The sequence below is a fragment of the Cydia strobilella genome, chromosome 18 (assembly GCF_947568885.1).
Source record: "Cydia strobilella chromosome 18, ilCydStro3.1, whole genome shotgun sequence".
Taxonomy (NCBI): Eukaryota; Metazoa; Arthropoda; class Insecta; order Lepidoptera; family Tortricidae; genus Cydia; species Cydia strobilella.
In genome coordinates, this window is record NC_086058.1 from 11202144 (window position 1) to 11217502 (window position 15359).

The 15359-nt window shown below is 35.4% G+C and overlaps 1 protein-coding gene across 1 annotated transcript; it reads right to left on the reverse strand.

Moving 5' to 3' along the window:
• Positions 1–4108: 4108 nt before the first annotated feature.
• On the reverse strand, positions 4109–8027 carry LOC134749550 (uncharacterized). The gene is made up of 3 exons (XM_063684536.1): positions 7931–8027; positions 5829–5871; positions 4109–4549 (listed from the first exon to the last, which is right to left on the reverse strand). Exons 1-3 carry the CDS (start codon positions 7943–7945, stop codon positions 4176–4178), a joined length of 432 nt encoding a protein of 143 aa, XP_063540606.1. The 5' UTR covers positions 7946–8027; the 3' UTR covers positions 4109–4175.
• Positions 8028–15359: the final 7332 nt, after the last annotated feature.

The window sequence follows — 15359 nt, forward strand, 5'->3', positions numbered from 1 at the left end:
GACCTCTAATGACATCCAGTAATCTTGTTAGTTGACGTGTTTAGATGCATATTCATATTATTATGTAAGATACATGCTCGTTATTACTCTACAGTGTGGAAAAAATTCATGGGCCCAGCGGTGTCAGCATGGTTGCATTTTTATCCTCTGACACTTTCGCACTTACATACTTGTAAGAACGTGACAGGCATGGTGACAGGCGATAAAAATGCTACCGTGCTAAGCCCGCTGGAGGGAAAGTACCTTAAAACCTTAAGTTAGCTCATTTTACTTAAAGGAAACATTATTTTCCCCTCACTAGCTCGGAAAGCCGTCTTTGATCCTTTAAAACCAGCGGGGAAAAACGCATTTTATCCACTAGTGGGGAAAGTAATTTGACCTTGGATGGAGCGTGTTTAAGTAGTGCAGCCTGTGGGTGAAGTATACGCAGAGAACGTTGAACACTATAAGAGTTCAATATAATAATGGGTTCAGGATGTTAATGGGGCTGCCGCGACACTGCAGTGCCTCGGGTATGTTTGCAGAAACGCGTACAGATGGGTTTCACGCGATTATACGTAAGCGAGTCGCATCCCTGGCGCAGCGTGTTCGTGGCAGTACCAATGGCATCCTGACCGTAGTGAGCAATAGGCTAGACTGTCCTTTTCAGAAGCACTGGATGGAGCTTCATGTTAGAGCGCCTACCCAGTCTAGGATGTAATTTTATGTTGTGTGTTTAATTTTTGTAATTGTTTTGTTTTGTTTTGTGTCCTATGTAATAACTAACCATAATTTAATTACCTATGTTACCTACATGTAAATATTAATTATACCTATACTAACACACTGGACCACGGTCTGCAATAAATATTTCAATTTCAATTTAAGTAGCTTTTGACATATAACAAAACGTAAAACGCTCATAATAATGGTTCGTTCGATATTAATTATTATTAAATAAATGGTTTGAGAATTTGATAAAAAATACCAAATTTAGCTTTATTTAATGATTTTAAGTCAAAAACCTTAAATTCCATAAGAAACATTGTTTTTTTAAATGATGTTGAATGTAATTCTAAACGCACAAGTTGAGTCAATGCAATTTCAAACGCATCGTCAGAAATGTCAACATTGTCTACAAAAGTTTTCTCACCGACTCCGACACGTAAAAATACACAACTTCCAGAGTTTTCTGTTATAATATCGTATTATCGTAAAAAAATTAGTGATTCCAGCGATGAAGATGATCTAAACGCCTGTGGATGTTGCACTTTCGTCGCTATAGTGAGGGGAAAAGTTTGGTGTTACACACGGGTGCAAATATATTTTACTTCTCGTGTGTGGCAACACTCGCTACGCTCAGGATTCTATTTTAGAACCACTCGCTTCGCTCGTGGTTCAACTATAGAATCATTTCGCTTACTCGTGTCTCAATTCCACACTCGCGGGTAAAATACAACTTTGCACCGTTGTATAACAAATAACTATTTATTTTTAAATAAACTAAACTGCATAGTAGGCGTGTTGCGTGTTACAAACAGATTCGAAATTATATAAGTATTAAGTTAAGGTTTTTTGGCTGACTACGAAACCCTGTAATTGGTGGTGGTCGGGGTTATGTGACATGAACCTCTTGTGATAGGCTGTTAACTACCGGCGTCATAGAGACATGCTTTTAGGTTTTGTTAGCGCACTCGCTGCCAGCGCGCGCTACGCACTACGAGCCGATGACACGTTTTTTTCGCTTTGTATCGAAAAGCGCCTTCAGTCTTCAAACAGATTAGCGGGTCGCTGGCAGTGAATGTGTACTATGTTCTTGGCTATTTTTGCTTGCCTGTCCTGTGCCCAAAGAGTAAAGTAAGTATGCCAGGGGGCCGATTTTTGAATCTCGAGCGCTCGATTACGTCACTCGAAAACGGAAAACGGGCAACTTTTGAAATACGAGCAATCGAAATTGGGAATCTAGTGGCATTGACCATTCTATTAGTCTGTGCGGAAAGAGCCGTGAAATGTGGGAACGGGAACCAATACATTCCACGACTCTTCTCTTCCGCACAACTCTAGTAGAATTTAAATGCCTAGTAAGTAGTAGAGATTACTTGTCTGAGCAATATTTTCTCGTCAATGAATGTGCGTAACATTTTTGCCTAACCGTTATATTTGAATTTAATTTAGTAGTACAGTCAACAATACTATTCACTTTGCATACAAACTTCTATGCAGGGGGGGGTACGTTTTCGCCAAGAGAGGGACAAGGAGCGGCGAGTCACACACACACACACACACACACACACCGTGCGTAAGTGCATTCCCACTCCGTCAAAAAAAAAAGGGGGGGGGGGTACCTTTTTTCTGCAGCTGACTATACCACTGTATATATATCTTGTATGTAAAAAATGATATTCCACACATGTAATTAATTATTAAAATGCTGTTAGCTCAATTACTGCAACTAGAGTTATTCGTTTCCAAATTACGTACTTATTATTTATTATTGTGTTACTACGAATTCTGTAAGATGGAAAATAAAATAGTTATACGAGGAATTTTATGGGTGCTAATGCTTACCCGAAGATCATCGCTAGATCACGACTTCCACACTTTGTTAGTTATGGCACGTTATGGTAATCACTGAACTAGTCCTAAGCAACAACGCAACATAATATTTTTCCCCTCACTAGCTCGGAAAGTTGTCTTTTATCCTTCAATACAAGCGGGGAAAAACGCGTTTTATCCACTAGTGGGGAAAGTAATTTGACCTTGGATGGAGCGTGTTTAAGTAGCTTGACAGATAACAAAACGTAAATCGTTTATGATAATGATTCGTTCGATATTAATTATCATTAAATAAATGGTTTGAGAATCTAATGAAAAATACCAAATTTAGCTTAATGATTTTAAGTCATAAACCTTAAAATTCCATAAGAAACGTTTGTTTTTTTATAATGATGTTAAATATAATTCTGAACGCACAAGTTGAGTCGATGCAATTTCAAAACGCATCGTTGACATTTCATACGTCAGAAATGTCAACATTGTCAACAAATTTTTTACTAAATAACTTTTCTCACCGACTCGCGTAAAAATACATAACTTCCAGAGTTTTCTGTTATAATATCGTAAAGAAATGAGTGATTCCAGTGATGAAGATAATCTAACGCCTGTGGATGTTGCATTTTCCTCGCTATAGTGAGGTGAAAAGTTTTGTGTTATACACGGGCGCAAATGTATTTTACTTCTCGTGTGTGTAAACACTCGCTACGCTCTGGATTCTATTTTAGAACCACTCGCTTCGCTCGTGGTTCACCTATAGAATCCTTTCGCTTGCTCGTGTTTCAATTCTACACTCGCGGGTAAAATACAACTTTGCACCCTTGTATAACAAATAACTATTACCTACATAAAAGCTTCTGTTTGGTTAACTGGTAGAGAATGCCTTATGCCATTAATCCAATTTTATATCGTGCAATAAACTTAAAATATAAAGTTTAAATAAATAAATACTATAATTATATAAGCTTCATGTCTGATCTAGCAAAACCTAAAAATAAAAATAAAAAAAAATGTTTATTCGAACTTGTCAACGTTTAGAATAGGTCTAAAACTTGTAATATATATAAATGTTTTAAGTAAGTACCTGAAAATGTGCAAAAAAACATTGTTTACATTTACTTATTTAACTACCTCATGAAATACACTATAGACACATCACGTGTTAGACGTGTGTTTTTGTACATACGTACATACCTATCACGAGAGATTTATTTCTCGAGTTCTCGAGGCATTGAGTTTATTTCCCGTCTCGACGAAGGACAAATTTCTCGAGATATCTCGCCTCCAGAATTTTGATTTACAATAACTATCATGGTCATATCACTATCTCTCTCACTCCTGCTTGGTCATAGCATGACTAAGAAGTTTTACGACACTGCGGGCTTAGCACGGTAACATTTTTATCGCCTGTCACTGTCACCATGCCTGTCACGTTCTAACAAGTAGGTAAGTGCGAAAATGACAGGCATAGTGACAAGAGAAATATTAACGTTATTCTTTTAGTTGTTGAGGCATCGGAATAGATCCGAGGGATTAAAAAAAAAGTCTTTTAAAATCCTACATTTAATTGCTGGTACAGAAGTAAAAGTCGATCGATATCACTATTTTTAAACAAACATACACAATTCCACAAACAAGAAAATTTAATGATCATGTCCATATCCGCTATCGTCTTTATGGGTGTGTTGGCCTTGGCCACCAAAATTGCTGTGGCTTCCGTGGCTACCTTCAAGACCTCCGTGGCCGTCTTCGTGGCCGTGACTATCGTCGCCGTGGCTTCCGTGGCTCCCTTCAGGACCTCCGTGGCCGTCTTCGTGGCCGTGACTATCGTCGCCGTGGCTTCCGTCTTCAGGACCTCCGTGGCCGTCTTCGTGGCCGTGACTATCGTCTCCGTGGCTTCCGTGGCTCCCTTCAGGACCTCCGTGGCCGTCTTCGTGGCCGTGACTATCGTCGCCGTCGCTTCCGTAGCCGCCTTTGTGGCCGTAACTATCGTGGCCATCGTAGTCGTGACCGCCACCTGTAAAAACATACGAGAATGATGATAAATTGGCAGTTACTATGGTTATCTAGGGGTTCTTACTTTCTTAGCTAGCTGATTCTGCACCGACTTGGCAAGCGACAGTGTTAAAACACCATTATCAACCAGGGTTAACTTCTACTAGATCAATTCCTTGACAGTAGTGGCAGTACTTCCTAGTGGGAACATAGTTCAGAGCCGGAAATCGCTACCGACTCAGTATGTTGTTGGGCTTGGTATTGGGTCTCCGAAACTGCCAGGAGACAGCGCGCCGGTCATCTACTTCAGCGGAATGATGTCATCATCAAAATGGCTCCCACCTCGTTGTAATACTTGTAATGTTAAAACTATGTATTTCACATACACGTGTGGGGAATCAAATGAAAGCAGATTAAATATATTTCGATCGTACACCTAGGTAGGACCCGCCGCCGAGCATTCTCACTACTTGGTCACGCTTACGCCTGCGCATGCCCGCTCACGCTGTTAGTGTGTGGCTTAAATCAAGATTGTCCAAGTCTTTGAATAAATACCTAGCACATAGCCCACATAGGTAGATGTATATTATATATATTTATTTTTCCCCTCACTAGCTCGGAAAGCCGTCTTTTATCCTATAAAACAAGCTGGGGAAAACGCATTTTATCCACTAGTGGGGAAAGTAATTTGACCTTGGATGGAGCGTGTTTAAGTAGCTTGAAACGTAAAACGCTCATAAGAATGTTTCGTTCGATATTAATTATAATTAAATAAATGGTTTGAGAATCTAATAAAAAATACCAGATTTAGCTTTATTTAATGATTTTAAGTCATAAAAACCTTAAAATTCCATAATAAACGTTTGTTTTTTAATAATTAATTCTGAACGCACAAGTTAAGTCGATGCAATTTCAAAACGCATCATTGACATTTCATACGTCAGAAATGTCAACATTGTCAACAAAAATTTTACTTAAAAACTTCTCGCGTAAAAGTACAGAATTTCCAGAGTTTTTTGTTATAATATCGTAAAAAAATGAGTGATTCCAGTTGATGAAGATGATCTAATGCCTGTGGACGTTGCACTTTCCTCGCTATAGAGAGGGGAAAAGTTATGTGTTACACACGGGTGCAAATGTATTTTACTTCTCGTGTTTCAATTCCACACTCGCGGGTAAAATACAACTTTGCACCCTTGTATAACAAATAACTATTAGTCACTGAGTATGTATTTTAGTCACTGAGTAGAATGTATTATTATTAATTAGGTTACCTATAAGAAAGTATTTAAGTCACTCACCAGGGTAAGCTAGAGCCGCAGCCACTAACGTCGCCATAATTATCTGTGCAGAAATGATAAATAAATGTAACGCAGCGTACTACGTACGCGAACAACATGCGAACGCAAAGCGAAGCGATGCGGCGCGCGGTGAATCAATCCTTTGATACCTATAGAAGTGTCCTACGTGGGTGATCTCGTTGCGAATGCGAACGCCGTGGGCCCGCCGCGCCGCGCCGCGCCGCGCCGCGCCGCTTCGCTTCGCGTTCGTGAGTTGCTCGCTTACGTAATTTATATTTAAATATTATTCCAACATAATAGATGTTTCAATTGTTTTTCTTTAAGCTGTATCTTTTGCCGAGTCCACATATTGGACCAACGTAGGCCAATCTAAGGGACGCAGCTATGCGGTGGAATGAGATAGCAATATAACTTGGTCCCTTAAACGCATAAATGCGTCCCTCAGATTAGCCCATGTTAGCCCAAAATATGGACTCGGCATTTTACTGAGGTGTGCCAATAATGTGTACCTATTTATCAATGTTTTTGTTTCAATGTACGACATTTCAATAGCATGAGAACCATTGGCGCATCCAGAATTTTAGTTTGAGAGGGGCTTGAATAACGAGGGCTTGAGCCGATAATAGGAACTTCAACAGAATTAGTAACGAAATAAAACTATGAAAACGGATTATATCGCGTATATTGAATTTATAATACATCCCGACGTTTCGAACTCTTTACAGCGTTCGTGGTCAACGGGTGACAGTCACCAGTCAGTCAGTCAGTCAGTTCATGAGTAACTATCGCGGTAACCGAAGACAATATTAGAATTAGTAACGGTTTATCATGTTTACTATGTTAATTATGTTTTTACCTAAATTTGAAAGTAAAGTAGAACTAAGAAAACTATTTAATTATTTAGACACGTTTGAATTGATTACCACCTAAAAACTATAAACTCAATCAATTTGACTAAAATACGATTAACTATTTAACTAAACCTATAATAAAAAATATTATTAAAATCAAGTTTGTAAATTTTAATGTTGAAATCTACAATTTACGGTGGTCCGGGGCCACAATTAAATATAAATTTTATTAATTTAAATCACCTTAACTACATATTATTATATTTTATAATCTATTTTAATTGCGTTGGTAAAACAAACGTTTATAACATATTCATAAAACTTGTTTTAATGATGAATTATTTTTAAAAAATATTTACAAAAACAAACAATTACGTAAATTAATTAGCAAAGCTATTCAGCGGGGAAATTCTTCAAGCATCCTTGCCACTATGCCACAGGGGCCAATTTTGGAATTAAATTCATTAGTTTTATACGATTTTGAATTAAGTTAATTATTTATTTATTTTATTGATCAAATAAGTAACACAGCATTACAGTAAAACCACGGCACTGTGAAACTACAAAATAAAAAATACAAGGAAAAATAGAAAAACAATACAAATAAAAATGTTGTACTAATTAAACATTAGATTTGGGCGACGACGTAACAGCATGGCTCCGTAGCGTCGTCGTCTCACTCGGCGTAGGATTTGGCAGGATTATAAGTTTAATTTGCCTAGTTTAGTTAAGTATTTATACACCGTGTTTTTTTTTATTTCCGTTAATTTCAAGGGTGCATACCTGAGCTTAAATCAAGTAACTTTCTTAAAGACACCGGTATTCTAATTAACTCCATTTCGGAGATAATCAATATATTTTTTAATAGGCCCCTACGAGCGTGTACACTTGCCTTAGGGCTTGATTACATATTGATTAGTGTTTAGTATGAGTTCATACATTTGCTACTAAACTTAAGTACTATCTCGGACGATTCAATTGTTTGGTTGAGTGAAATGTAATGCCCATGTTACAACAACGCTATATGCAACATTTAATTACTTTTTATAAAAAAAAAAACAAAAAAAAAAAATATATTTTTTTTTAAATTAACTATGCCATTTAGTTTTCTTAATCGTACTTAACCATACCCCGAAGTTAACGGAATTCAATAAAAACACGGTGTATAGTTTAGTTTATATAAGTATGGTTTATTTGTATCTAATAATGTCGGTAAAGTTTTCATTAAGTAAATAAACAACGTGAACTCACCAAAAACTTGACCATTTTTATGAGGTATTGACAGTGTCTAATCTTGTTTGGAACTATGCAATTTTAATTTCCACCGTGGCTTAAATACCATCGAAAATGATTCATCTTGACCTCAAAAATTTTCCAATAACGTTGTTGACGCGTTAAGCTTTAGGTGGACGGGTCTCCTGATAAAACGAGAAGTTCATACTTAGGTCTATCTGTGCCTTTTGTTTTGATTAACACATTCGGTGCGGCAGCGCAAAACCCAAACTTACTGCCAGTGCTTTACGAGTCATATACTTCCCGTAATGAAAAAGCCAGATTTGCGGCACGACCTACATTTTCCCGTACCATGTCCTGACTTTAAAGGTCCCTACAGACCTGGAATGTAATCGATTTGAAATAAAAATCATTCTGATCAATAGATCCCTGTGTATATACAGCTGCCGTCGCCCGCGGATCTGTATAAAATTCAAAGCATTTTTCAAAACCCTTAATTTTACGGGAAAATACTTCTCTTGCCGCACAGGCCGTTTTAGACCTGTACCGCTGGCTATATTTTGACCCCTAGGTTATAAAAATATTAAAGTCAATTCTGTTTTCGCTTATGAATACTTTGTTAAGATGTAAATCTTACATTTTGTTTTGTGTCATATATATAATTTGCTTTTCTAGTAATTTGTTATTTTGTGGTAATTATTTTTTATTTTGAAATATCTTGGAGAAAAAAATATTCGAGAGAAAACATGTAACTGTGTTGCATTTAGGATAGTGTTTTTAGTGTGAAAGCATAGTTTGTGTCAATTACGTCCACTGCAATCTGATACTATGTCATAATATTCTAAATGACACAAAAAAAAATTAGAGTTAAAAAAAATTACTTAGGTCGAATTTAATCGTTTAAATAGGTCCATTAAATGATTTTGTGTCTTATTAAGGCATAGCTTCATAAGATATTTGATGATTTTGTTGTAACAGGCTGTCACCGTTACAAAAGAATATTAAAGATATTAGAGTTTACATCTTATTAATTTGAAATGCGGGATAAATAAGATGTATGAATTTGTGTCACTTGCATCCACTGCATAAACAAATATTACAAAAATATTATTTGCGTTCAAACGAAGCTAGCGGGCGGTCTGAATGGGCAACGGAGGCCGTGCAGGGTGGGGCCGCGGCGTGACCTTGCCGTACGCAACGCATGTTTACTTCGCCTGTGCGCCAAATTAACGCAACTTATTCAAAGAAGTTACGCAAACAACACAACAACAAGCAACAAGCAAGCAAAGAATGCGTCGAATTATCTTTTACCTATTTAAAACTCATAGATATTGTACAATGTCACCATTATGCAAAAGAACTGTAAGTACATGTTTGATTTGCGAGCGAGCTGGCAACATTGCGCAGGGAAATCTTAAAAATATCGCGTTTACGTGAACGCCACATACATTTGTGACAGTGATAGGGAAAAGGTACCACTAAAGTAAAATTTGGTTATTAATACCGTGACTTTCTTTCATTCTTTGATAAAAAAAAATGCTATTTATGCAACAAGTGCGGAAATCATCTTTACGCACGTGTATCATACAATGTTTTACTATGCATTGTGCGAGTAAATAAAAAAACATGTCATAGCAAATAAGTTTAATTATTAAAAGGAGTGTTTTAAATCGACACGAGTTGCGAATTACCTATTCGCACGTGTATCGTACGTTTTACAGTACATATGGCCCTTTAAACTTTCGACATATGCACGGTAAGTGCTCTTTTCCGCACTAGTGCGAGAAAGTAGCACCATATGTACTGTAAAAAAAAAAATGAAAACAAAAAGCACTAGTGCGGAAAAGCAGTACTTTCCGCACGATATGGCTCCGTAGGAAACGCACTTTTCGAGCACATGCATTGTAAAAAAATATATAGGACTGTATCTCCTAAACCATGCGACGTAGCGCAAAAATAATAAAATTTTCGTTCCCCTTTATGTAACCCAAAAGTAATACATGAAAAATACAATGAAAAAAAAAAGAAACAAAATCTTTTTATCTCCTATATCGTGCATCGTAGCGCAAAAATAATCAAATTTTCGCTCCCCTTTAAGAAGCCCCTAATTAAGATTCAAAAACGCAAAAAAGAAAAAAAAGAGAAAAAAATCTTTATAGGGCTGCATCTCCTAAACCGTGCATCGTAGCACAAAAATAATCAAATTTTCGTTCCCCTTAAGAAACCCTTAATTAAAACTTTAAAAAAAACCAGGAAAAAAACTTATAGAGCTATTATAGCTATATATATAGATATAATATCTCCTAAACCGTGCGTGGTGGCGCAAAAATAATAAAAATTTCGTTCCCCTTTATGAAGCCCCAAAGTAATATACTAAAAACACAATGAAAAAAAAAGAAAAAAAATAACAAAAAAACTTTATAGGGCTGTATCTCCTACACCGTGCATCGTAGCGCAAAAATAATTAAAAAAATCCCTTTAAGAAACCCCTAATTAAGATTGAAAAACGCAAAAAAGAAAAAGAGGAAAAAAAAATATTTTAGGGCTGTATCTCCTAAACCGTGCGTCGTAGCGCAAAAATAATAAAATTTTCGTTCCCCTTTACGGAACCCCAAAGTAATATACAAAAAACACAATGAAAAAAAAAACAAAAAAAACTTTATAGGGCTGTATCTCCTAAACCGTCGTAGCGCAAAAATAATCAAATTTTCGTTCCCCTTTTTGGAACCCCAAACTAATATACAAAAAACACAATGAAAAAAAAAAACAAAAAAAAATCTTTATAGGGCTGAATCTCCTAAATCGTGCATCGTAGCGCAAAAATAATCAATTTTTCGTTCCCCTTTAAGAAACCCTTAATTAAAACTTAAAAAAAAAACCAGGAAAAAAAACTTTATAGAGCTATTATAGCTATATATATAGATATAATATCTCTTAAACCATGCGTCGTAGCGCAAAAATAATTTAAAAAAACCCCTTTAAGAAACCCATAATTAATACTTAAAAAAAAAAACAAAAAAAACCAGGAAAAAAAGCTTTATAGAGCTGTATCTCCTAAACCGTGCGTGGTACCGCAAAAACAATAAAATTTTCGTTCCTCTTTATGCAACCCATAATTTATATTAAAAAAAAAAACGCAAAATTAAAAAAAAAAAAATCTTTATAGGGCTGTATCTCCTAAACCATGCGTCGTAGCGCAAAAATAATAAAATTTTCGTTCCCCTTTATGCAACCCATAATTTATATTTAAAAAAAAACGCAAAATAAAATAAAAAAAATCATTATAGGGCTGTATCTCTTAAACCATGCGTCGTAGCGCAAAAATAATTTAAAAAACCCCTTTAAGAAACCCGTAATTAATACTTAAAAAAAAAAACAAAAAAAACCAGGAAAAAAAACTTTATAGAGCTGTATCTCCTAAACCGTGCGTGGTACCGCAAAAACAATAAAATTTTCGTTCCCCTATATGCAACCCATAATTTATATTTAAAAAAACGCAAAATTTAAAAAAAAAATCTTTATAGGGCTGTATCTCCTAAACCATGTGTCGTAGCGCAAAAATAATAAAATTTTCGTTCCCCTTTATGAAACCCCAAAGTAATATACAAAAAACACAATGTAAAAAAGAAAAAAAGAAAAAAAAACAATAAAAAAAATCTTTATAGGGCTGTATCTCCTAAACCGTGCGTGGTAGCGCAAAAAGAACAAAATTTTCGTTCCTCTTTACGGAACCCCAAAATAATATACAAAAAACACAATGAAAAAAAAACAACAAAAAAAATCTTTATAGGGCTGCATCTCCTAAACCGTGCATCGTAGCACAAAAATAATCAAATTTTCGTTCCCCTTTAAGAAACCCTTAATTAAAACTTAAAAAAAAACCAGGAAAAAAAACTTTATAGAGCTATTATAGCTATATATATAGATATAATATCTCCTAAACCGTGCGTGGTGGCGCAAAAATAATAAAATTTTCGTTCCCCTTTATGCAACCCATAATTTATATTTAAAAAAAAAACGCAAAATTTAAAAAAAAAATCATTATAGGGCTGTATCTCTTAAACCATGCGTCATAGCGCAAAAATAATTTAAAAAACCCCTTTAAGAAACCCGTAATTAATACTTAAAAAAAAAAAACAAAAAAAAACCAGGAAAAAAAACTTTATAGAGCTGTATCTCCTAAACCGTGCGTGGTACCGCAAAAACAATAAAATTTTCGTTCCCCTTTATGCAACCCATAATTTATATTTAAAAAAACGCAAAATTAAAAAAAAAAATCTTTATAGGGCTGTATCTCCTAAACCATGCGTCGTAGCGCAAAAATAATAAAATTTTCGTTCCCCTTTATGAAGCCCCAAAATAATATACAAAAACACAAGAAAAAGAAAGAAAAAATTAATAACAAAAAAACTTTATAGGGCTGTATCTCCTAAACCGTGCATCGTAGCGCAAAAATAATCAATATCCGTTCCCCTTTAAGAAGCCCCTAATTAAGATTTAAAAACGCAAAAAAGAAAAAGAGAAAAAAAACATTTTAGGGCTGTATCTCCTAAACCGTGGGTCGTAGCGCAAAAATAATAAAATTTTCGTTCCCTTATATGAAACCCCAAAGTAATAACAAAAAACGCAATGACAAAAAAAAGAAAAAAAAAACAACAAAAAAAACTTTAGGGATGTATCTCCTAAACCGTGCATGGTAGCGAAAAATAATCAAATTTTCGTTCCCCTTAAGAAGCCCTTAATTAAGATTTAAAAACGTAAAAAAGAAAAAGAAAAAAATCTATATAGGGCTGTATCTCCTAAACCGTGCGTCGTAGCGCAAAAATAATCAACTTTTCGGTCCCCTTTATGTAACCATTAATTTATACAAAAAAAAACCGCAAAAAAAAAAGAGTTTTTCTTTATAGGGCTTGATCTCCTAAACCATGCGTCGTAGCGCAAAAATAATTAAATTTTCGTTCCCCTTTATGAAACCCCAAAGTAATATACAAAAAACACAATGTAAAAAAGAAAAAAAGAAAAAAACAATAAAAAAAACTTTTTAGGGCTGTATCTCCTAAACCGTGCGTCGTAGCGCAAAAATAATCAAATTTTCTTTCCTCTTTATTCAACCCTTAATTTATATTAAAAAAAAAACGCTTTCACTAAACTGCTGTAACTCGGAAACTTAGAATCCACAAAGGGGACTTTACTAAATTATGACACATATTAAAGCCTGACCAGTAATATATGATCATTGTCAAGAGGGCGCTGTTCATTCTCATGTATAGGGTGACAGTTCAGTATAGTATGAAAAAATATTGTATTTAATGAACATCATCATCAATGTAATTAATGTTGCTTGCCACGCTTAAACATAACAAAAATCACAATAAATTGCGTCTAAAAATAAACTTAAAAAGTCTACTAAAAATCGAAACAAAAGTAATTTTTAAGTCGCTGATGTGACATTCTCAATCAAAAGGTAGGTACCACTTTGTCGTTTACCATAAAGACGAAATTTGATTATATCTTTATACAAATAACCTGTCAGAGAAAGTGGTACCTTTTGATTAGGAACGTCACAAATGTTGGTCAGTATGAGGAGTGCAGCCTACAGTTTATTTTTAATTATATTTATATACCTACTACGGTAAGATTGATAAGACAATGTAATTATGCCTCCGAATGAAATAAATACACTGTATCGCAAAACTAAGTGGCGAGACAGCTCATAATGCCATCTCTTGGTTGGTCTTAACAAGGGTAAAGGAGATAGTATTAAGATCTCAGTCGCCAGCTGATATTGCGGCAAGTATAATAAGCACCCCACCCGCGTAGGTACCCTTCCCCGCGCACGCCCTTCTTGCTCAATTGAGTTTTATTTTGCCAGATAGTAAAAAAACCGTGGATCAAAATGACCCAAATTATGAATGATGTCTCAATGTGGTATTATAATATTGTAGACGTAAACTTAATAATATGAATTTTTTTTTGTGGCAGATACAGGGTGTTAATTAGAAAAAATTTTTTTTTAAATAAAAGCGGTGGATGAATTTGACACAGATTTGTTTGAATAACATATAACAATGTTCTGTAAAGTACAACACTTCACTTACCGACTCTAATATTTTTTTAGGCGTTTTAGGATCAATATTAGGTATTTATTAAATGCCATTATACCCGTGGATGAAAATGACACAAAATGCGTGTGTACGTCGGAAGCCACTTTGCCTTTACAGGGAAACAAAGAATTTCGTCTCTAATATTTTTTTTACAGAATGCTGATTGAAAAAAGAAATACCTAAATTTCTACCTAAGCAAATACCTAGGATGACACAAAATATTATTTTTAGGTTTAGTATATGGTCTGGAAACTATATATAAAAAATAAGCAACATTAATATTCTTATAACCTCAGAAGTTATTGGTACAGGTCTATTTATAACACTAATGATGGGATATCATGGGATGCTAAAGAAGCGATAATGATTTTTATAATCGACAAAATATTTATTTTAGTCATCGTGTCTGTACGTAATCAAAACAAATATTATTCATCTTCATATAATTATAAACAAGGGTCAGACTTTTAGAGTAGGTAATTTTCAATATATATGACATAGTCTTGAAATGTCGTATCGACGCGGAAACGTGAACAATGCGCAGCACACCAATCTGAGCGCTATGTACCCTTTAGGTGCGGTACGGGGTGAATAGTACCCGTGCCGCGCCAAAGACAAACAATTACGTGTGCGTTACGGAAAAATACTTCCCGTATTTTTTTCTTTTGAATTGGTATATACTTGAATTAAGAACATCGGGAGTATAGTCTTTTTTTTTCTTACTCAAACGGGAAGACAAGCTAGCTGCCGCACCGGCGGAAAGTCAAATACGGCCAAATGCTTCCCGTAACGCAGCGAATGTGTTAAGAGGGGGCGTAAAGCCAGGAAATTAGAAAGGAACAAAAGATACGGCGCGCCGCGAGAAACTTGCGACGGAAGACTTGGCGAATGTGCGGATTTTAACGTTTTACCTTAGTAGGTAACTGAATAGTTATTTGTGCAACAAGAGAGGAAAGTTGGTTTTTCTTGCGAGTGTTTATTTTGAGTCCCGAGAAAGCGAAAGACTCTATAATTGAATCACTAATCTCTATAGTAGAATCTTGAGCGTAGCGAGGGACTCAAAAACACGAGATGTAAAATAACTTTGCTCTCGTGTTGCACACATAATTTTTCACCTCAGTAGTGAGAACATATTAAAGGTTAAAATGTATTTCGAATTACACAGAATAAAAAGAAAAAAAAGTATTATAATATGTACGATTACGATACGATACGATACGATACGGGACGGGACGGGACGGAACCGGACCGGACCGGACCGGACCGGACCGGACCGTACCGTACCGTACCGTACCGTACCATACCATAAAAAAATGTAAAAAAGAATGAAGTTCATGGCCTTC

Coding starts and splice junctions, on each gene's coding strand:
- LOC134749550 (XM_063684536.1), bottom strand. Junction 4,550..5,828: donor TGCGGCTCTAGCTTACCCTG/GTGAGTGACTTA, acceptor ATGTTTTTACAG/GTGGCGGTCACGACTACGAT.